Source organism: Artibeus jamaicensis, unplaced genomic scaffold (genome assembly GCF_021234435.1).
Source record: "Artibeus jamaicensis isolate MK-2021 breed Jamaican fruit bat unplaced genomic scaffold, CSHL_Jam_final contig_585, whole genome shotgun sequence".
Taxonomy (NCBI): domain Eukaryota; kingdom Metazoa; phylum Chordata; class Mammalia; order Chiroptera; family Phyllostomidae; genus Artibeus; species Artibeus jamaicensis.
The window spans coordinates 20,330,319-20,353,758 of NW_026521894.1; the positions used below are offsets into that span (position 1 = coordinate 20,330,319).

A 23,440-nucleotide genomic window follows, 5' to 3' on the forward strand; every position below is an offset into this window, starting at 1 on the left:
CCATTTTGATAATGTGCTCATCTTGCCACAGGGAGTTAGCAGGGTGTTTATCTAACTTGAATTCAATGCCTATGGTAGAAAATGATCAACTGATATCTTTTTTAAAAAAATGTTGCCTTTAATTTCTAAAAAATATTTTAAAGATTTTTATTTATTTATTATTTTTAGAGAGAGGAGAAAGGAAGGAGAAGGAGAGGGAGGGAAACATTAATGTGTGGTTGCCTCTCCTGCACCCCCTACTGAAGACCTGGCCTGCAACCCAGACATGTGCTGGGAATCGAACCAGCAACCCTTTGCTTCACAGTCTGGTGCTCAATCCACTGAGCCACAGCAGCCAGGGCTGTAGCCTCTAATCTAACACTTCAAAATGTATCCTTTTTTTTGTTTGTTTCTTAAAATAAGGTTCACTTTTATAGAAAAAGAAAAAATGTCAATAAGTTTGGAATGCTTGTTAACATAAAGTCTCAATAGCCCACAACACCAGCAACTCAGCTTGCAGACCATTTATTTAGCAAGGAGGCGAGGCAGAGTTCTCCTACGTTGTAGACAATAGGTCTCTCCTCAAGAGGGCATGATGGAAGTTTTCCCATTTTATAAATAAGAAATTTGTTATTCCCCCACAATAATGAAAATGTATTATCTTTTAATATATTTATTATATAAAACCATGATGTACATTGTTGATGTAGATTTATTTCATGTACTTTGAGAGTTCGTCTTTGCTTAAATCTGGGAAGTCAGGGGCGAGTGCGCTCCTGCCCCTCCATTCCCACTCTGTGAGATGTGCCTACACTCTGGCTTGGAGAATCTCCTAGAAGAGCTTAAGAGCTGAGGTGAGTCATGCAGTGTAAATTAGCAAGTTCAGTGGCATACACGGTGGAGAATTGTCCGCATGCATGAAGAGAATTGCTATGGAGAGCGAATAAAATGTACAACAAAGTTTATCTTTAATCTGTTCATGACTACGGAGGGATCCAGTCTCAGGTTCTTCCTGCCTCTATCTGGGTCGCTGCCTAGGTGACCTAACCCAGTCCTGTGCCTCTGCACAGTGACGATTCCCTGGTTTATACCCACATGCACAAGCTCCCCTCTGAACTTCAGACCCATGTATCCAGCTGCTGACCAGACAAGTTGAGTTGCTACTCGAAGTTGCTTTCTCCCCAGGTTTGGTCACCTCAGTGAGTGGACACTCCATTCTTCCAGTCATTCAGGAAAAAAAAAGTTGGGTTGTACCTGACTCCTTTCTTTATATCACAGCACGCATTCAGTCAATCCACAAATTCTGTCATCCTACCTTCCAAATACATCCTCAGAATATTTCTCACCATTACCACCACCATGTGCAGTCGCAGTGCTTTCCACTGTTTCTCTCTTTTTCTCTTAGAGTTTATTGTCCTCGAAATGGCCAGAGCGATTCTCTTAAAACATAAGTTGAATAATGATGTCGTTTCTGTTCTTAAATATCTCTGGAATCTAAACTCTGTGTAATGACCTATATATAAGACCCTACAAAACCTGTCTCCCTGCCACTTCTCCAACTTAGTCTTCTTCCCCCTGCCCCAGTTTCTCCTTGGTCACAGGAGCCTCTTTACTGTTCTTCAACTGTTCTTAAGCCTCAGGGCCTTTGCGCTGAACCATTCTCCTGGAACTTTCTTCCTCCATATGGTTTGCTTGCTTCCTTCCTTCAGATTTAGGTCTCAGATCTTTGCTAAGAGCTCTGTGTAATTCCTTCCCAAAACACCCCACATCTGTTACTTTCTACCTTCTTACCAAAAGCATTAGTCAAGTATCAACAGGAAAACAGAAATCATTCTGAGTATTTGAAACAGGAGAGATTTCATGCAGGAAATTAGTTCTGAGTGACGGAAGAAGCTGAGAAGCCAGAGGGGACAGTGAAGCAACCCAGAAGTTAGAAACAGTAGGAAACCACTAGCCTCCCTCCTCCCAGGAAGGCAGGAGAAGAGCACCCGCATCATCTGGCCAAAGCAGGAACCACAGCGGTTGTGGCAGAAGCTGGAGCAGTGCAGATACAGTCCCCATTGCAGATGCTGTCACAGGAGGGAGAGAGAGAGACATCCTGGTTTCTCCCTTCTGCACTGTCTCCCTCAGTGTTTCTCACTGGATGAACTCACAGTCGTGGGCTAACACTGAGGTGGGCGCTTAGCCTGCAGGGGGCAGCACCAACCACCTTGTTTTCAGCAGATGCCAGATGGGCAGCAGACACAAGTGGCTCTGTTTTTCCTCAGAGCTTTTATCATCCTTGACATAGTATATTTTTTTGGTATATTTGTGGGTTCTCTACCTTGACTGAAATATTGGGTGCACAAAGGCAGGGGCTGTGCTGTTTGGTTCACTACTATATCCCTGGCTCCTAAAACAGGGCCTGACACATGCAGGTACTCAATATATAATTCTTGAATGAAAGAATATGCCTCAACTGTCAGTGCATCTGACTCACAGCAGGCACGGAACAAATATATATTGAATAAATAAGACTGATTATTAATTACAATACCAAGGTAAGGGTGATGTGGAAAACAACAAGGTGGCATCTTAGTTGAAATCCATCTCAACAGATTTTTTTAAACACAAGACTACTGAAATAAATTACATTTATTTGAAGAATTTTATACTTTTTAAACTATATTTTATTGATTATGCTATTAAAGTTGTCCTAATTTTCTCCCTTTGCCCCCTCTACCAAGCCCACCGCATTCCCTCAGGCAATCTGCACACTACTGTTCATGTTCATGGGTCATTCATATATGTACTTTGGCTACTCTATTTCCTGTGTTGTACTTTAAATCCCCATGACTATTCTGAAACTACCTATTTGTACTTCTTAAGTCATTCCCATTTCTTGCCCATCCCCTCCACCCGCCTCCTATCTGGCAACCATGAAATGTTCCCTGTATCTATAATTCTGTTTCTGTTCTGCTTCTTTGTTTATTTTGTTTTTTTTTAGGTTCAATTTCTGATATGTTAGCTCTTGTCCTGTTAGAAATTCACTTCCTTCCCATATGTTTCTGATGCCTTTCAATCTGCTGCCCCTGTGCTGGAGCTCAGAGGGAGTGAGTCCAAGTAAGTCTGTGTTTGAGCCCTTTAAGAGGAACTGCCTGGGACTGTAACAGCTTCTGTCTTCTACAGAATCAATTCCCACTGGTTTTTACAGCCAGAAGTTATGGAGACTTATCTTCCTGGTACTATAACCCTGGGTTGGTGGGCCTTGTATGGGGCTGGGATCCTTTGCTCCTGAGATATCTCTATCTATTTTTATCTGCCACACCTGGATGTGGGACCAACTTTTTCCACATCTCCACCCCTGCTACCTTGCTATGGTTTCTTCTTTAATTCTCTAGTTGTAAGACTTTCATTCAGTTTGATTTCCAATGGTACTAAACGCTGGTAGTTCTATAGTTTAGTTGTAATTTTGATGTGCTTGTACAAAAAGGCAAGCCATCTTGACTGGAAGTCTTAAGTTGTATAAGTTGTGATATATTTTCAAGTGTGATTCTTTCCTTAAAATCTCTGGTATCATATTTCCCGAGGGACTTTTTTAAAACCTCATTCAGGGATATTTTTTTCATTGCTTTTAGAGACAAAGGAAAGGAGAAAGAGATACATCAATATGAGAGAGAAGCAGAGATTGGTTGCTTCCGATACGTAAACAGATGAAGGATCGAATTTGCAACCTAAGTACATGCCTTGATTAGGAATCAAACGTGCAACATTTTGGTTACAGCATGACACTCCAACCAATGAGCCACACTGGCCAGGGCCTGAGGGGTTTCAGCTCATTTAATTTCTGTTTCATCATCATGAATTTGTCTAGTTAAAATACTCCCTATTTGGTTCTTTTTGCTTCTAAGGTTTAAAAAAATTTTTAAATCTTTTTCTTTTTTTGTCTTTAAAATATTTTATTGTCTATGCTATCACAGTCATCTCAATTTTATTCTCTTTGCCCCTCCACCTAGCCCCTCCTGTCACTCCATCAGTCAATGCTCACACCATTAGTTCAGGAAACCTAAAACTCTGAACTCAGTTTGTTAAACAAACAAACCTGGAAAATAAATGCCTGTACTATGTATTACTTAATAATTGAACACTATACTTCAGGAAAAAATTGACAAAAATCATTTATTAAATTTTATGATTAAAACCAAATCTGGTTCTATTGGTCAATTGAGCAATAAACACTGAATTAAACTATAGATAGTGGTCAGACAGAAACATTTCTCTGTTCTGGAAACTTTCCACTTAAAGAAAGTTTTAAAATCAGTGTTGATTATCTTGTTCGTATTTTCTTGATTTCTCCTAGAAATCAAATTCTAAATGATTTCTATCAGGAAGAGCTGAAATTTTATTTTCTGGTGGAAACTCTGGATAAGTAGTGGTTTCTGTGTAGTGAGTAAATACATGCTTGAACATTTATGATTCCATGACCAAATTTAAGCACATTAAAGATATTTTTAGCTCCTGAGCTTTCTTTTTAAGATTCTCAATCCTTGAAGAGAAACACAGAACTGAATTTGAGGCAAAGATAAATCATGTGTTTAAAATAACTTCGAGACCCACCTCTCTCCCCCCAAAATCATACCATTTCCTGTGGGACAAAGGATTCATTCAGGTGAGAGTCTTAGGAAAGTCTACCCATGATGAACAATACAAAGGTTATGATGAGTTTCTCTTTGTCCTTAAGCAAGAAGACATTCAAATACATTCTGTCTGTGAATTCATTTCTGTTTCATCTCAGCTGCTCATGTCTCTAAAATGAATAACTTGTCAACACAGTCATGTTCATTCTTGTTTTTGAAGCTGTTTCTTTCTTTCAAGACTTAATCACAGGACCTTTGGAACACCAGGAAGGACGCAGCAAACTGGAACAAAGTTCATTGTTTTAGTTAATTTGTTCCCAGTAATTGTATGGTATACCAGGGGAAGAATTGCTTCATATTTTATTATAATTTTTAGAAATTGTGACATCAGCTTCTGTTATTCCAGTTATTTTACTTTCGGATAAATTGCTTAACTTACCTAGTTACAAAAATGATGGCTTACACTTATGGAGAGGACTGACTATGTTTTAAGTACTAATCCTACGTGCTGTACATGGCCAGTTGTTCAGATTCTGAAGAACTCTTCCAGCCTTGATCTTGTACTGCACTGTCCTCATTTCACATATGGAGAATCTCAGGCACAAAGCGATCAGCAACTTGCTCAAGTTTTCACGACTAATCAGTGGAGGAACTTGGCCATGAGCCTAAGCCATCTGGCTCCAGAATCCATATTCTTACCCAGCCTCCAAGCTAGAAAAGGAAATTAAAATGTCTCCTTTATAAAGCAAGGTGAAAGTATATTTTGGTGATCTTGCCCGGGAGGAAAAAAAAACCTTCTTAAGCTGTTTTTCCAAGTAAGGGGAGGTCCTGATGACATATTTAAGAGACAACAAAGTGAAGTTACTGCGTAACAGCCATAATAAGTAATGTCAAATAACAAAATAAATAAAAAATTGAGTTCCTCATAGAGGGCAAAGGAGGGAGAGGGGTCAGATGAAGGAGCAGGAGGCTGGAGTCTAAGGAGTGACTGGGGAGATGACTTGGGAGGTGGGTTGGTAAAAGGATATTAAGAATGAAAATGTTTTCTCCTCGGTTGCTTGGTGGAGGGCCTTAGGATCTCCATAAGATTTTGGAAGTAGTTTATTAAATTCAAAAGGTGAGTGATATCACCTGACCCCTGGGTTATACCTATCAATCTTTAATATAGCTCTAATATTCAACACATATGCCACAGAATACTATTTGTAGATTTTCCACTGGGTTTAAAATGAGATTAATTTTATAGTTGTATCTTGCCTTCTCCTATGGATCTTTTCTTTTTTCTTGAAAATGAAGAGGAAAGTAATCACCTATAAGCAAATCTGAATGCAATTTCAGATGCTCTCCAAATTATACCATCACAGGTATTCATGCCAAAGAACTGAGAACAGGAGGAAGAAACAAAACAAGTTTGACCAACACTTGAGAACCTACTGCATGTTAAGTACTAAGCCACACTACCTTTTAAAAAATTTTTATTTATTTATCTTTAGAAGGGAAGAGAAGGAGAGAAATATCAATGTATGGTTGCTTCTGGTGCATCCCCTGCTGGGAACTGGCCTGCAACCCAGGCATGTGCCCTGATGGGGAATCGAACTGTGATGTTTTGGTTCGCAGGCCTGTGCTCAATCCACTGAGCTACACCAGCCAGGGCTAAGCCACACTACCTTTTAAAATCAACAATATTGAAGTAGAATTAACATAAAATGATATTCACTAATTTTATGTGTAGAGTCAGGTTCAACAGGCAACCTCCAATCTTCTGGGTCAAAACATTTGTGAAGAGCTTTGCTAAGCATGTAGCTTTGAGGGTGTAAAGGTAAAACCTAACCATAAGAATTTAGAAACTCAACATACACATGGTATAACAAAAGAGGGCAAGAAATTTTCCTGTATGTTCAGGTTTAGGTGACCCATATATCTCAAACACAGGGAGGAAATCTCTACATTTATTATATTGTATATTAGAAAAGTGGGCAAAAATTTGATTTCAAACTCTCTAAGGAATAGTTAAATGCTTTGGTCTATGCTTGGGTGGTTAGAGGGAACACTACCTTCTTACTCTTACTAGTTCCTTAATTGTTGGAGGATGACCTTTAATGTAACACTCCTTGCCTCTCTGTAGGCTTTCACTTCTGGCTCTGGGAAGTGGATTGATTTATTTGATTGGTGAACTAGGGAGTAGAAACTGGGCATATGCTAAAGATTGGTTTAATAAATGTCTTCAGTGTTTAGCTATTGTAAGACAAATGGCATATTTCTCCAAGTCCACAAGTATAAAATAGGCTTAAAGTACAGTGAAAATTTTGTTTATATATACAGTAACTTCCTGTAAAAAGAATCAGGCACCTCAAAATGGCTATTAAATCTTCATCCAATGGATATTTACTACCAGGACTGGCAACCTGACGTTAAAGAATTGCTTTAACCTACTTTGAAACAGAGTTTAGATTAAAAGAACCTCTTGAGGTTCTTTTTTTTTAGGTCTATGAATTTATTAATAACTATAGATTTCTTTCAGCATATGAGCAATACTGAAAATAAGCAACTTTAAGTTCTTATAATAAAACATTTCCACTCCTCTTGAATATATTTTTTCCTCACTGGTATTAATATCAAATGATGAATTCAATGGTTGTTTACATCGAAGCCAAGTATTGATTTTCATCACTCGGGTAATATTCTTTGCCTTAGGATCATATTCAAATTGCTTTGATCTACGGAAGAAGTAGAAGAATCCTAGAGAGAGAGAATCATGATTAGTTATCTCGCACAAATATACCATGGTTCCTTACTTTTTAATTTTATGAATGCAGAATAAAATAATTGAATATTATACAGAGAAGAATGTATAATTGTATACATTTCACTTTATCACTATCACATAAAAATATAATTACTTTTATTTCCCTGATGAAGAAGCTAAGGTATGAAACATGAATTTCAAAGGGCTTACTGCCTACCTTTCTAGCCAGACTGTGGTTATGCCAGAGGTTTTCAAACTTTGTGTTAATAGAATGTCTCAGGGAAGAAGAAGGCCTTTGTGGGTATGGACTTGGGGTTTTTATCCTCATTTCCTTAGATCTGTTTTACTTCATCTATGTTAGGGGCTGTGGTTCTATGTTAGACATTATTGGAATAAAAAATGGTGTCACTCAAAAACATTTTTAGACTTCTGTTTACTCCATGGTCTAGGTCTTGATCTTTGAAGATAATAGTAGCTGGACTAGTACATTAAATTGCCTGAGGTTCTTTTAAGACTGTAGATACCTGGATATTAGCCACAGTACCACTGCCTCAGAAAGACGGAAGAATTTTTAGTTTCACACACAAACCCTAAGCTGCACATATTAAACTATATACCTTATAGTTTGAGAATCACTGTTCAGTTTATAAACTCAGTCAATTTTCATGCTTAAAACTTTTGGAGGGGTGTCTCAGATCAACGATAAGTAAAATGAATTTTGGTTCTTTTCACAGAAGCTTGAAATGGTATAACAGAAAACATAATTCAGAAATTACTAATTCATTGTGTGATGATGCCTACAGGGTTAAAGTTTATTATTATATGTACCCAAGAGTAGTAAAATTATGTTAAAATGGCAACCTTTAAGATTTTGTGCTGCCTTTAACTGCCAGTAAAGTTTTCTGAGTATCCTAAGAGTTTAAGGCCTTGATGCTTACCTTTATGCTGGAAAGCAGCATCGACTCGGAGACCAATTCCTGGGAAGCATTTTACCAGCCTCCGAGGGTACCCTTTGTCCATGGTTTGGGTCACTTCATCATACCTGGACACATGGATATGAACATTTGTGGAGATTCTTTGTTTCGGGGGCTTAATGCACCTACTGCCCAACTTGAAGTCAGGCAGCTCTGTGGAAAAAAGAGGCCTAGTGGAAAAAACTAATTGCATTAATAATAAAAAATGTGGCAAAGATTATGTTTGGTTGAATCACTTACAGAGTCTTGAAACAAGAATTAATGGAATGAAATGCTACGTCATTTGTCAGAGTGATGGTATTTTGAGGAAATGTTCAAATAAGGTCTCAGCTTGGAGCTTCCATAGATTTTGATTCAATATCTTTGTGTTGCCGGAAAGTTGGTTGACATCACCAGCTTTATGATTTTATATCATTTTTATTTTTTAAGTGGGAGAAAGATCTTTGGACTCACATTCTTTTGTTTGATGAATGCCATCCACCTGAAATTGCCTTCAACATAATTCACTTTAAGAAAACAATAGGTTAGTTTTATTTTTGTCTATGCTAAAGTGATGCTATGTGAATATTTTTCTCCAGAATAAAATGAAGGGGTCAATTGTCTGTAACCTTACCTCCAGCACCAAATGCCCACAAAGAAATAGGTTTTTCTTGTGTTGTGGTCACAGACAGCTGCATCAATTTTCTTCACATATCTTGGAAAGCCAAGCGTATAGATGGATTTGGGGTGATCTGGTAAAACAGCATATCCTCTGATCATCCAGAAATTGTCATCTAGGAGGAGAGAGGGTGATTATCTTACGATGCTTACTTCCTTTCAGGTATAATGCTTAAGATTTAGTAATCTTATATTTCCATTTATTTTAGCCACTTTCTTTAGCTGCTTGTATCATTAATATTGCACAAATAATATACCTATAGTTAATAGAATGCATACCCATGTCAGTTGGGTTCACTGTATTGGTTGCCTTTCTAACTCTGACAAAACAGTCAGGGTGTTTGGACATGATCTCCTAAATTTCAGCACCAAAGTGTTCTCAACGATAAGTAATCTGATGAAATCCTTGTAAAAAATAAGGTTGCTAGATTAGATTTAAGGTGCGAGTTAAATTTGAATTTCAAATAAACAATAATGAACTTCAGGATATAAGTATATCCAAAAATATTGCAGTACACACTTATACTAAAATTATTTGTTACTTATTTGAAATTCAAAGTATCCTGTGCTTTTATTTGCCAAATTTGACAACCTTAGTAAAAATTGAATATAGAAAAGACATGGATTACCTTTACTTGGCAGAAAAAAGACTGTATTTTAATTTCTGTCATACTGATTTATGCAGATTTTTTAAAGCTCCTGTGCAATTACAATGTATTTATCTCCGCAGCAACAGGGAATCCCTAGATAGTTATTCTTCGTGACAGAAACCTAAGTTCAGGCATTCATAGGGGGTGGGGGAGTCACTATGGGAAAAGTTACCTTTAAAAACCAGAATCTTATCTTTAGGGTTCTCATATGCAGCTTGAATATCAGCTGGTAGAGATGGCCAGAATGATGAGATTAATTCAAATTCAACATCACTGATATCACAATAGATCCTCCACAGGTGCCTGTGTCAAATAAAAAACACTTAATAAACACAGAATATATATGAGGTTTGCCCAGAAAGTATCCAGCCATGAACTATGGAAGAGACACAAGACACAAGAAACACTGTACATAGAACAGTGATGCCTCAGTCCCCTCCAAAGTGGATATGTTGGGGTCTCACACAGTTCTTCCAATCACCATCAGCTGCCTTGTCATATTTTCCTGAATCTCATCAACAGTCTGAAATTTCTTCCCTTTCAAAGGTGATTTTAGTTTTGAGCAAAGCCAGCAGTCACATGGCACCAAATATGGGCTGTAGGGGGACTGAGTCACCTGGGTGATTTGATGTTTTGCCAAAAACTCTGCAAAAGACGTGATGTATGAGTGGGTGCATTGTCAGGATGAAGCTGACAGTGACCAGTTCCCACAGCTGCAGCCTTCTGAATCATCCAATAGTTTCCGGGGAAGAATGTTCAAGCTTAACTAAAAATCTGGTGCAGATTTGTTGCTCTACTCACTCGATCAGGTTGAATGTGACAGGCACACAGTACACACGCTCACTCAATGGTATCTACTGCCTCCACTGACTAGTACCATGAAGTAGTCACTGAACACGCATGTGCATTGCAGTCCACTCTCCTTGGCTGTCAGGTTACATTGATGTTGTGCAGTCCATTCTCGTCATATTAACAATGGTTGGGCTTTTTCCGGACAGTTAATATATATATAAATGTCAACGAAAACATTGTAAACTAAGGCTTGTATTTATCTAGTGGGTTATTTTCCTGAAATAGTTTAGATCATTAATACAATTTCCCTCAGTAAATTTGAGTGGCTGTGAATTCAGTTCTTCAGTTCCACCCTTTGGACTACCAAGGTCAGGACATGCTTTATTCCCATTCTCTCAGGAACTTCCAGTATCAAACTATCCATGGAAATTTCATAGTACTCAATGTTTTGGGGGTCTTAATTCACCTACTACCTAACTTGGAGTGCTCAATGGCCTGTTTTTTGCCAAAGGAGAAATACCCAACATTCTATGCCAACACCAAGCATTCTCAGAACTGGGATATTGGGGCTGATATTTGCTAGAATGAAGAACTATTATTATGAGCATGGCAAACTATTTCCACATATTTACCCTTCTGCAAAGTTCTGAATCTATGAATGAAACTTGAAAAATCCTTGTATTTTATTCCCTTCCCATGCTGGCAAACCTCCCCTGACAAGTGGCCCTCACCTCTGCTCTTAGGACCATGCCATTACAGTGCTGTATATTCATGGGTGGAAGGAGTCTGATTTAAAATATTCTTCCCTTTTGTCCCTATGTCTTGTTAGATGGAGTACATCTTGATACTTTGTCATAAAAAACATGGTCATGGTATATATAACTGACATAGTATGCTGCAATTTAAGTCCAATAAATTATACATGGTAAAGAAGAGATTTCCTGCTACCGCTAACACTTTACTGATGTGACATTAAGGAATGGTCTGCTGATGTGTGTTTAATGTCAGGCTCTCTTTGGTAGGAGAAAGACCTAATTTTTATAATTTTATGATTTGCAGGGTGTACTCTAACTATGGCCACTTTCAAGCTACCAAATTGATGTGAACTGGTTTACAAAATTCTGAAAACTTAACAATTGGATTCTGAAATGGTATAAGTCAGCTCTAATGCACCACTGGTTTGGTGTATTATTTTGGCCAAAAAGTCACTGGAAGTTGACTTCCAGTGGAGGTTTAAAAATTTGCTTGAAAACATTTAAAAATCAATTTATCAAATAAGTAATAGATATATGCACATAGCAAAATATTCAAACAGTATGGGCAGTTATAAAATGAAAAATAAAAGGCACACATTCTCACCATCCTCATGACTCCCTCTTTATCACTAAATCTCTTGAAAGGAAAATCCTTCGTAGGAAGTTAAGGTATTTAAGTGACTAGGTTTACCTGCCTTTAAAGAACATAACTTCTCTGCGGAAAGTGGTGATAGCATCAAAAGTCAAATCAGGGTCACAGGCATGAGGTACAGTGGGTTCCTTTGGCTTAGCAGGTGTCTTTGGTAGACCTCCTTTGATGAGAAAAGAAATACTGCAGTGAATTAAAGAAGACTTGTGGAAATACCTGCAGTAGGATCTTACCCAAGTGAGTATTTTCTTCATGATGATAGTTCAAGAAGTGATTTTCTCAACTTCCATCTAGAAACTTTCCTATTTAGTTCACCTGTGTTCAGATTTATGATGTTGCTCACCATAGATGGACTGGATTCCATTGATATCATCCTGAGAAAGTGAGAATTTTCTAGGATCCAGGGAGACATAATTTGGGAACATCAGAGCTGTTTGATCATTGGAGTGAGAGAGCCCCAGAGCATGACCAAATTCATGAGCAGCCACAAGGAATAAGTTGAATCCTTAACAAAAACAGGCAGAACAGGTGTACATGAGTCACTCAACAGGAGAATGGTTATGAATTAAGGTTATGAATTAACTAAAGGAAAAGAAAAAAAGGCTTGCCATGCAGCAGAGAATTGTTGTAACATACGCATCATCATTTATATGGGAAATATTTCAACACTAATCAGTGGCATTAGTCATATCATGGAGAACTATAACCCAGAGTAAGAAAATGGTAGAAAACGATTGTCTCAGAAATGGATAGTACTAAAAAAAGTTGAAATTGCCAGCTTTGGTTATTGCTAGGCTATGCAGTATGTGATGGTTCTTCTATTTATATTCTTCAGAGGCTCTCCATTGGCTGTGGGATAAAGTCCAAATACCTTAAGGTAGCCTTTCATGACCTAGTTCCTGCATTTTTTCTAGGCCTGTATTTTATTTTTATATTCAATGAGCCACCTGTACTCAATCAGTTGCATTTCTCATTTATGCCATGTTTGTTATAAACTTAATGTCTTAATATCTCCATCCCTTCTGCTTAGAATGTCACCTCTTCTGCCCCCTTTCTACCTAGTTATCCTACTTATTCCTCAGGAATTTCCTCTGCAGTCATCTCCTTCATGAGACTTCCCTTATTTGACTAGATCCTCTCCAGTTTGAGTAAAGTGCACCTCTCTGGGCTTCCATAGACTCAGTGCCTAATTGTATCATAGCACATTAAGGGACTGCATTTGTCTATTTCTTTTACCAAGATGTGCACCTTTCAGTAGAGTGAGTATGTCTTAACCATCTTTTATTCCTAGTGACTGCTAATCTTCTTATCAACGGTGGGCACTTACTAATAGTTGCTAGATATCCAGGTATTTATTTGGATGACAGAATGGTTAGATGTACCCCTTATATAAGACCATAGTACCCTGTACTTCCCCACACCAGAAGTCTTACTACGCATGGTGGAATTGTCTTTTTATTTCTCTGTCTCTCATTAGTCCTTAACGTTCTAAATATTAGAGATCATTCTTGGACTCGCACCTAAGCCTATGGATCCTAAGGAGAAGGCCAAGCCTTTCATGATGGAGACTTGTCCAGTATGTTTGCATGAAATAAACATGGAATGGCAAAGGATTACTGCATGGTCTTTTACACTTTTCTGCTCTTGACTTTCCCGTGTCTGGCTGGTAATATCACTGGGTGTGCTTTTGGAAAAGGGATGAGACAAACAACTGTGAAAAAATAATTAAAATTCAGGTCATCTAAGTGAAGCCCAAACCTTTATCCTTTCCTTCAATATCCTCCATAATCTGAATCCTATTCACTGTTTAGCCTTCCCTTCCACTGCAATTCTAATTCTTCAGTTGCTTGAATTCTACTGTCCAGAACACGCTTTACTCCCCTGTGCCTTCTGAGTTCTTGCTTGGCCTTCAGGTCTCAGATTGGGCATCCCTTCCTCCTCTGACCTCTTTACCTGTATTTGGGTGGGATTTATTTGATGTGCTTCTATTACATTTCCACAGTTTCCTTTATCCCAGTATTGATCATCTGATTTGAATTGCCATTTGATAGTGTGTTCCCCCTAGATAGTTAACCCCTGGGGGTCAAGCTCTATGTCTTATACACTATTGTGTACTTCATTTCTATCACAGGGCCCGGGTCAGAGAGGATATTGAGTAAAGGAATGTTAAATAACTTCACTTACCAAATATTTGCAGAGCATCTATCATGTGCTGAAAATGTTACAGGACATAAGATACTGTAGGGAAAAGATAATATCTCTGTCTTCTTGGAAGCGTGACTAGATAAATGTTGCTTTATACATTGGTGCCTTTGTGAATATTTTTTCTGTGCCTTGAAATCACTCTAATCATCATTATCATCAATACTAACAGTCACCAACATAATCATCAATGTCAAACACCTTTTGAATGTCCACTATGGGCAAGTGCTTTGCAGGGTTTATTACAGGTACTTGTGTCATCTTTCAGCAGGAATGGCATTATTAGCTTTATTTTACAGATAAAGAAACAGAGTGTAAGAAAATTGGCTGATTTGCCCAGGGTCCCTCAGATAGTAAATTGGAAGCCTTGAAAGAAACCAAGGTCTGTCAAACCACATACTGTTGCTCTTTCCACATCACAAACACTGTGCATTGGTATCATCTCAAAGGACTGCTTCAGTTGTTCAGTGCATGTGTGTGTATGTATAGCACATACATGTTCACATATGGGCCTTGCTTTGGGAGAATCTTGGGAAAATCTCTATATGAACTCAAACCCTTCTGCTACCACCATGCAATGACTTGTACCTCCCTTAGGAAGCAGTGGGATTGGCAGATGATCATCATCTATTGCTTTTAAGCCAGTTACACTAAGACTTTTGTGCCCCTTCCACAGAGAGAGCCTGCATATTCCGATAAAGGAGGTAATCGTGTATCATACACGATAGCCAAATTTTCTATTAAAAACACCCAATGTGATTGGAGATCACATTTCTTGAGGGTTTTTTTGCCTGTTTGATTTATTAGAGAATGGGAAGACAACTTCCCTTTTATGTCAGTGAGCTAAGAGTCATACAACTGGGTGTTGTTGGAGCCTACAATTTATACCTTGAGGAAAGTAATAAAGCAGTAAGAAGATAACCCATTTGAATACTGCTTCTTGGTTATACACCAGAACTTGGTGGAGGGCTCTATTCATCCCCTGCCTTGCTCAAGCAAATTTTGCCAACTTGGTGCTCAGAACTCTTTGGACTTTTTAATAATCCACCCCATACATCCCTCTTGGCAGAGGGCTTATAGCAGTGTCGGTAATGCAATTACTACTTAATATTGAATTTAATAGAGATGAAAAGAATCAGTCAAAGTGAAATCTTTGACTAATCTCTACTTATAGATATAAAAAAGTAAATCCTGACCAAGCACAGAGAGGCATCCTGATTTTAGCACGTACTAGAATATTTCCTATAACTTCCTGATTGAACATATCCACACTGCCTTTGGGCCAAGTCCAAAGAAATATTGGGACATGTCTCAGCAGAAGATATATAACGAACATGATCTACTCAACTCCTCTGTTATTTGGGTGATGGTGACACCCTACTTCCTTCTTCCTCTTGTCTGTGATGCTAACCTACGTGGCAATGACAGCAACCAACTCAAGACTTCCCCTGATTCCTGAAGTCTGGCCAAGTACTGACTTATTTACCCACCTTGTTCACTAACACTTGGAAAAACAACTGTATCACATGTTCAGACTTAACAGTGAGAGGCCATGAACCATATTGAGTCACTGGCTTTCAGTTTTGCAGAAACTGTGAAATGGGCATACAAACTATCTGCAGTTAGTTGCTCGGGGCTGAAGTGAGCCTGTATACCAGCCATCAGCAAAGCCACAGCCTCTGCTTTCCTAGGACTCTGGACACCAGATACCAAACCCAAGATGACTGTTGTCAGTGTTAGAAAAAAAAAAAGAGCAAGAAGAATCTGAGTGTCTACTGAGCTCCTTTGTTTGATGCACATACTTTTCATGTAGTAAAGTTCTGTTTTTATTGAAAAAGTACAGTAATAAAATATCTCTTATTTTAGTGCCAGGCAGGCCCTTTAAGAGAAATAAAATCAACAAGTTGGTCTGAAAAAATGGATCAAATGTAAAGAATAGGATCCAATTCCTTAGCATATGGGCAAGAGTTAGAAGAGGAAGTTCACGCTTGTAAATAGACCTTCTATGGGCCATGAACTCACACACCATTCTTCAGTCACTAACTCAAAAATACCACCTCATTAAAAGCCTCTTATAATTCTCACCCACAGATGACTTCTACCATTGGTACAGCACACACCATGTTCTGCCTTGTATGGTGGTATATGCATCTAGGCCTTATATACCACACAAGATCATGAACCTCTGAAGGACTGGAACTTCTCTAGTACAACCCTATGTTTCCTACTACATCTTCATAATTCCAGACGCTTAGTGAACCTTCAGGCATTGTGGGTGTATGAACAAATATGAGTAAGTGAAGAATGTTCTGATCATAACAAGATTAGCAACTTTATAAGAGTGTTGTGTGGATAAGACTCTGAATTTGACAAGCAATTGTCTGAACAGATATTGAACACTTTCATTAGTCATCTTAGATTATGAAAAATTGTGGAAAGTTGGGCAGTAAAAGGCAACTAATTTCAGAGATATCTTTTTCAAGAACTCTTTAGACTATTATGATTTTGTTCATAAAGAATATTGGGCTCACCTGCTCCATCCTTGGTCCAATTTTCATCCTCATCGAAGTGAGTGTCTCCACCCAGACCAAGACCAGGAGGAAAAGCATGGCCAAGGACTCCCAATGGGCCATCAAAATAACGAGGACACCAGCCATGAACTGAGACACAAGTCATACGGGGGAAAAGGTCAACTTCTTCAAAGCCCTTGAGGTGAAAATAGCATTATTTTTTTCTCTATTTTAAACCTTACCTCGGGTCCTAAATGCAATCATAATATCAGCAATCCCCTTGGAAATCTTGGTGAATGTGAGTGGAGTAACTTTACTCCACACTTCTAATCCTTTTTGGATAGCCTCATCCACATCAGCTCGTGCCATATCTGGAGTGTAGTTCACAATTCTTAATAATTAACAAAAGATATGTCAGTTGCTGGTTATACATGCATGCATATACACATTCTGCAAAATCAAAATAATTTCTATCTAATGAATCATATGATGCATTAACTTTTAGTATGGTGCTATACTTACATTTGTATAATACTTTACTATTTAAATAAAGTACTTTTAAAATTCTCTCATCTGTCCTATTAATCAGATAGTATATAACACTTTAATATATGAGGCTCGAAGACATTAAATGACTTCCCTAGGATCATATCCTAAATGGGAAAGCATTCATCTCATGTATGTATTTGCTGTGTGTATGACTGTGTTATAAGTGTTCTAAAAATCGATATTTTCTCAAATGGCTTGTGGAAATCAACCTTATGCATGTGTCATATGGTAAGAGTCTCAATTGGGAGTCGTAAAGAATTAGTTACTCAGGAAAAGATTTTCCTTTTGTTTACATTACCTATCTTGCTAGTCCTATTTTTATTTTAATTCCTAAGACTCGATAAGATGAAGAAAGAGCTTTCAGAAGGACTTTAGGGCCGGCCAGGAGGGGTCTAGAGTGAAGGTCTAGGTCACTGACTCTATCTCAGCTCACAGAAACACTTCATCCTCTTCCCGTCAATAAGCCAACCCCTTTCTTTGAGATGTCTGGAGACAAACTCCATACTTCGCTCTGGGGTCCATCTGAAATTTGACAACTTCACACACATCTTTAAGGTCTTCCCTTTTTCCCTTGAGCACACTTTGTCTGTAGTTTCAAGCATCTGCAATCAGCTGGCAGTGCTTCTGGTCCTGAGCTTTTATTGAGGTGGCAGAGGCTAGAAGATTTAGAGCACACCCACCAGAGCCAGTCCGCTGGTAAGAACTATGTAATCCTGTATATGGAGAATAACCTTTGGTTTCAGTTTCTCTGTGTTCGAGATGGTAATAATGGTGGGGGTTGAACCACAGTTTGTTGGGAGGATGAATAAATGAAATATATGAAGTGCCCATGCACATAGAAGGATGTGGTAAAATAAACTATTATTATATTTGGTTTTTAGGATTATGTTCATGTTCCTTGGGATTAAAGGGGAATAAGTTGACAGAAGTATTACCTGTATGTGAGGTTGTATTTCCACCACCCAGGGAGAGTGTAGCCATACTGACCCACGTCAGGAACCCCACACCTGGGTGTCTTCATGATCTCAAGAGTGTTTGAATCCAGCTTTCCAGTCACTGTCAATCCAAAAAATGCTTGCATTTCCTGAATTTTGCCATCTATGAGACTCCTGTTCATGTCTTGAACAAGATGACTCCCTTCTATTTCAAGAGAGTAGAACTGATTGAGGTATGCCTGACCAAAAAGACAAAAAAAAGGCACAGACTACAGAGGAGCAAATTTCCATCTCAGCATAAAATAAAATCATGTGAAATTCCTTTTGGCAGTGGGGAAGGAGGAAGAAAATAAATAATGAGGATAAGGAAGGAGCAAGGGAGAAAGGAAGAAAAGGAGGAATAAAAGACGAAAGGAAAGAATCACCCTTGTTTTTCAATTTCCAAGAAATAGTTAAACTACGTGTCACCAGAATTGGCTAAACCCTGCAGCTCTTAAAACTCCAAACCTCCACGAAAAAAATCGAGCTTCTTATATGTGTTAAATGGTCACATAGTTTGCATATTTTTACTATTACACTAACTTTTGGTGTTTCCTTGAAACAAATTCTAGAAAGATAGGTGATTAACCATCTGGCAAATGTAATTATTTATCCACGTGTGGCAAACTAACTAGACTGATTTTTAGAGGGAATCTCCAAAGCGATAAATGTATTTTTCATACATACAGGGAGGAGGGGATCCAAATTGTAGTAGAGTCCTCCTGGCTGGTCTTAAAATACTTTTATGTAGATCTCCATTTCTTTGCAGGCCTGTCTCCTTCCTCCTCTCACTAGCTTTTCACTCATTACCATTGCTTAAAGTTATAGTAAATCCTGCCTTTCTGCCCACAACAAGCTCACTCTCCACTTCTCACACAGTTCTTTGATGTCCTTAGAGCAAGGGGAATGAAAAGCAGCTCCTTCTCACAAGAGAGTTCAGGACTCTTGTAGGAATCTGCTGTCATTTTAGGTCCCAAGACAATTGATAAAATGAATTTTTTATAGATAGTCATTAATAACATTTATTGAGCAAATACCTGAGCCAGTTGCATGTTTTCTTCATCTTCCATTTTTTGGTCTGTAGGAAATGTAGAAGAAATCATTATGAAGAGCATAAAAGGAAGCAGAAAGTTCTTCATTCCTCTCTTCAGTCGAATCCTGGTTCTGCTTGCAAAGAATTTGGAAAATAATAGTGAAACGTGGCATGAATTGGCTCGTATCATCATTTAATTAATAACAGGAAAAGGACATTTGCCATGAAAAATGTCATGAAATGATTTTCTTCTTAGGTTGAATTGATTTTGCAATCAAGATCTGCAATTGTTTAGTAAACAGAGCCTTCGTTCGTTCCTGAATTAAATATAATATGAAATCAGTCTCCAAGTCACTTTTGTCCTTGAAAAGCTGACGGTTTTCCTATCCATAAATTCTGGAGAGTTTATAAAATAAGTTTTTGAATGAAACTCCAAAAATCTTGGGTAGCATGGTATCCTGAAAAGATAGTTGAATCAGGAATTGGATTACCCTGATTAACTAGGGTAAACATCAAATGTTTATTGAGCACCTACTATTTGCCTGTCACTGTAAATGCAAGTGTGAATGATACCATTACAATCTTGGTGGAGAAATCAGACATATACAGAGACTAACGCCAGACGAAATGGAGGCAAGTGGCAAATGCCCAGTGAAGATTCTAAAGACTTGATAAGAACCAAAAGGCAGGCAGATCACTGCTGATGGATGTGACCTTGAGTTGAGTGTTTAAGCTGGTGGGACCTGCAGTGGGTCATGAAAATCAGGTAGGATTTGGATTCACAGAGGAAGGGAGAAGACATAGAATGGAGGGAGGCCATAGGAAATAGGCACCACAGCAAAAATGAGTTGTAGGAAATTTGGCCTGATTGGACCAAATATATGTGCTGATAGCCATAGTAGATGGGATGAAGGGTCTAAGAAAGGGTGTAAAAAGTGAACGTTTAGAATCTTTATTATTTCATCTCTACATTTGATTGTGAGTATATCTGGCTATAGAACTACAGGTGGAAATAAATTTCCCTAAGAACTTTGAAGGTACTGTTCCATTCTTTTCTACAATCTAGTATTGTTATCGAGAAGTCTTTTATTCTGATTCTTGATATTTTTCTTTTCTTCTGAACAACTTTAGAAATCTCTTTATCTAGATATTCTGAAATTTCATAATGATGTGTCTTAATATGGGTCTTTTTGTGCTAGCATTGCTGGAAAGTAAGTAGGCCCTTTCATTATGAAAACTTCAATTCAAGGGAATTTCTTTATATTATTTCTTTGATACTTCCCACCCATTTTCCTCTCTCTCTTTCAGGAATATATCTCTTGGACCTCTGGATTTAAGCTCTGTGTTTCTAATATATCTTTTACTAATGTACAACAACTTTACTTTCCAGCTCACCTGCTGAGTTTCTTATTTTAGCTATATTCTTAAATTCCAAGAACTCCTTCTAGTTTCTGAGCATCATTTCATTTATTTATTTTATTTTTTGCACTTCATTAGTGTTTTTGTATATAAAATAGGCAAATGGGCCTCATTTGGGGGGAATGTTAAGTACATATTTTTAGTTTAATTTTGACATTGCATTTTTGTTCCCTGATTGTCTCTATTGCTTCAAAGTTTCTTTTCAGCATCTATTTTCCACATTAGAAGCTTTTCTTTTTTTTCAAATGCTTGGAGATGCTGTGTTGTGAAATATGTCTAAGAATGAGAGATAAGAAGCTGATGGGAAGTTTGTGTATGTGGGCAGAGCTTGTCAATCGATATTCTTTACTGCCTGGAAGTGGCTTGGGTTCCAGACATTTCATGTGATGTATTAGTTTGAATGGAATTTGGTTGAATACAATAGAAAAACCCAAAATAACAGATGATTAAAACAATTACAATTTATTTCTCTCTCACATAGGAGAAGTTCAGAGGTGGTTGTCCAGGGCTTGTACGACAACCGCACATCCTCAGGGATGTAGTCAACATCTGTCTTGCTACAACCATCACTCTCAGTGCAGTGCTGTGGTCCATGTGGCTTCTCAAGCTCTGGTGAGTGTATCTTCCTTACAGGCAGCAGGAAGGGGAAGGCAGAGAAAATAAATTCCCAGGTTCCTTTCAGAGCCCATACAATATTCTGCTTTCACATTTTGGCAAGAAATTAAACACACGGATACATCTAGCGGGGCTATAAACTATATTATTTAAACTGGATGCATTGCTACCGCAGGTGAAATTGGGGTCTTACTGAAGCAAAGAAAGGGGAGAATTGTATTAATGCAAGCAACTAGCAGCCTCTGCCACATTGAGATTTCTACAGCATATCTGTAAATCCTTTTTTCTTTGGTTCGTAAGTTTCACCAGGGTAGACTCCTTCAAATTCCCATTGTTTTAATCTCCCAACAACAAAGATGTAGATGATGTCTCTGCTGCCCTATGTCACATCCCCTAGGCACATCTCTGATTTTAGTTGTGGTGACAGAGTACAGCTTTGGGTAGCTCATCTTGCTCTGACAAAGTCCAACCTTAAGCTCATACTGAATATTCTTCTGCTTCTTGCTCGGGCATTGAGATGGCATAGACCTGAAAGGTCAGTGCTTAAGAGCCATGCAGTGGGGAAAGGAACTGAAAGATGAACATTCCAGCCTTCTCTCCACTGGAGATCCGAACATTTGATTGGTGTGCTACAGGCGTCTCAGGCAGTGCAGATGAAATTGAGCCCCAGTTGCTGTAACAAAAACCTGATAACACACACTTGTATTGGCATTTGTTCCTTCTCTGTTTTAGTAACTTTGCTACCTCACTGTGCATCTTTGGACCACATAAAATAACTGCACTGAAGTGTTGGGCTTTGCTTTGGAAAAAAAACTCTAAAGTAAACATTAATCTTAGTGTATAAATTCTAAGCTTAGGTTCTTACCTCACTTGTACCTGCATAAAACTTCAATGTAATAGCCAGAAAATACTATATGTTGTCAAGAAAAAAACCTAAAAAAGAATATTTAAAAAATTTCTTATATATCTTGTATTTGCATTCACTTCCTGTGACTATAAAATATGATTAAAAATCATATTTTTATGTATTTTATGCATATTTTATGCAAAAAAGAATATTTAAAAATTCCTTATATATCTTATATTTGCATTCACTTCCTGTGACTATAAAATATGATTAAAAATATGAAATAATATGCACTCATTCTTATCTAAAAATGTATATAAGAAGGCTTGGAACTTTTGGTCAAGATGGCAGCATAGGCCAATATGGCTTGCCTCCTCACACAACCACATCAAAATTATAACTAAGCTGTAGAACAACCATCATTCAGAATGGAGCTTAATGGAAGTCCTACGACTATGGAATTAAAGAAGAATCTAACTACAGAATTAAAAAAGAAACCACATCAAGACTAATAGGAGAGGCAGAGACATAGAACCAGCTGGTTCCACATTCTTATATGGCAACTAAAAATTGGGGGTGGACACCACAGAAGTGAGAAGTCCCAGCCTCATGCCAGACCCCATAGCCCAGGGATGCAATGCCAGGAAAAGAAGTTCTCATAATTTCTGGGTATAGAAACCAGTGAGAATTCAGGCTGTGGAAGACAGAAACTACTGGAGTCTCAGGAAGCTCCTTTTAAAGGACCTATGCACATATTTACTCAGACTCACTCCCTCTGTGCTCTAGCATGGGGTAGCAGATCAAAAAGCATCAGAGATATATAGGGAAGAACTATAGGTGTGGCATCAGGGAAAGAGCTAGAGGGGGCAGCTTTCTCCCAGACTGAGGTGCTGGCAGAGGCCATTGTTTGTTTTCTGAGCCCTTCCTCCACAGGGCCACAGAGGTGGCATGTAGGTGGCATATCTGAGACCTCATCAACCTGGTTCACACTGTTAGCCCTATACTGGTGATTCCACCCCAATGTCCAGCCCAACCCAACTTTTGGACCCACTCAAGCTCTTTCTGGGGGCTTTTCCATATAAATGGCTGATCTTGACCCATGTTTCAGATCTTCCTAAATTCTCTCAAAGAAGCAGCATCTGGCTTCAGTGAGTCCCATACCACTTGATAAGTTGCCCCAGGCCCAGCACTTGCCTGGGCACCGCCAAGCCCAGCACAAGTAGCAGCCATCTTTATATTGTTTTGTAGCTTATGCTCCGTGCCCCCAGACAGAACACAACTGGTGACTGACTTTGACTGTGCCAACAGCAATCATCGTTCAACTGCAACAAGAAGGTGTACACAGCACACACAGTGGGTGCACCTTGAGTACCCAGCTTGGGTGAGAGAGAAGGCTGTGCCACTGGGCCCTGTAGGACAGTTACTGCATTAGGCCACTCTACCAGGCCTGGGAGGTATAACCATTCTACCTAA

General features: G+C 38.5%; 1 protein-coding gene across 1 annotated transcript; it reads right to left on the reverse strand.

Moving 5' to 3' along the window:
* Positions 1-7,092: 7,092 nt before the first annotated feature.
* MMP27 (matrix metallopeptidase 27) lies at positions 7,093-19,192 on the reverse strand. The gene is made up of 10 exons (XM_037151890.2): positions 19,091-19,192; positions 18,015-18,253; positions 16,773-16,921; positions 16,552-16,680; positions 12,162-12,323; positions 11,861-11,981; positions 9,795-9,925; positions 8,929-9,088; positions 8,280-8,383; positions 7,093-7,334 (listed from the first exon to the last, which is right to left on the reverse strand). Exons 1-10 carry the CDS (start codon positions 19,190-19,192, stop codon positions 7,093-7,095), a joined length of 1,539 nt encoding a protein of 512 aa, XP_037007785.2.
* Positions 19,193-23,440: the final 4,248 nt, after the last annotated feature.

What these genes read in the sequence shown, in the direction of transcription:
- MMP27 (XM_037151890.2), bottom strand. Translation starts at nt 19,192, where the DNA reads ATGAAGAACTTTCTGCTTCCTTTTATGCTCTTCATAATGATTTCTTCT. An exon ending in AAATACAACCTCACATACAG is followed by an intron (nt 16,922 to 18,014) that starts GTAATACTTCTG and finishes TTAATTATTAAG; the next exon opens with AATTGTGAACTACACTCCAG. An exon ending in GATTGCATTTAGGACCCGAG is followed by an intron (nt 16,681 to 16,772) that starts GTAAGGTTTAAA and finishes CTTGTGTCTCAG; the next exon opens with TTCATGGCTGGTGTCCTCGT.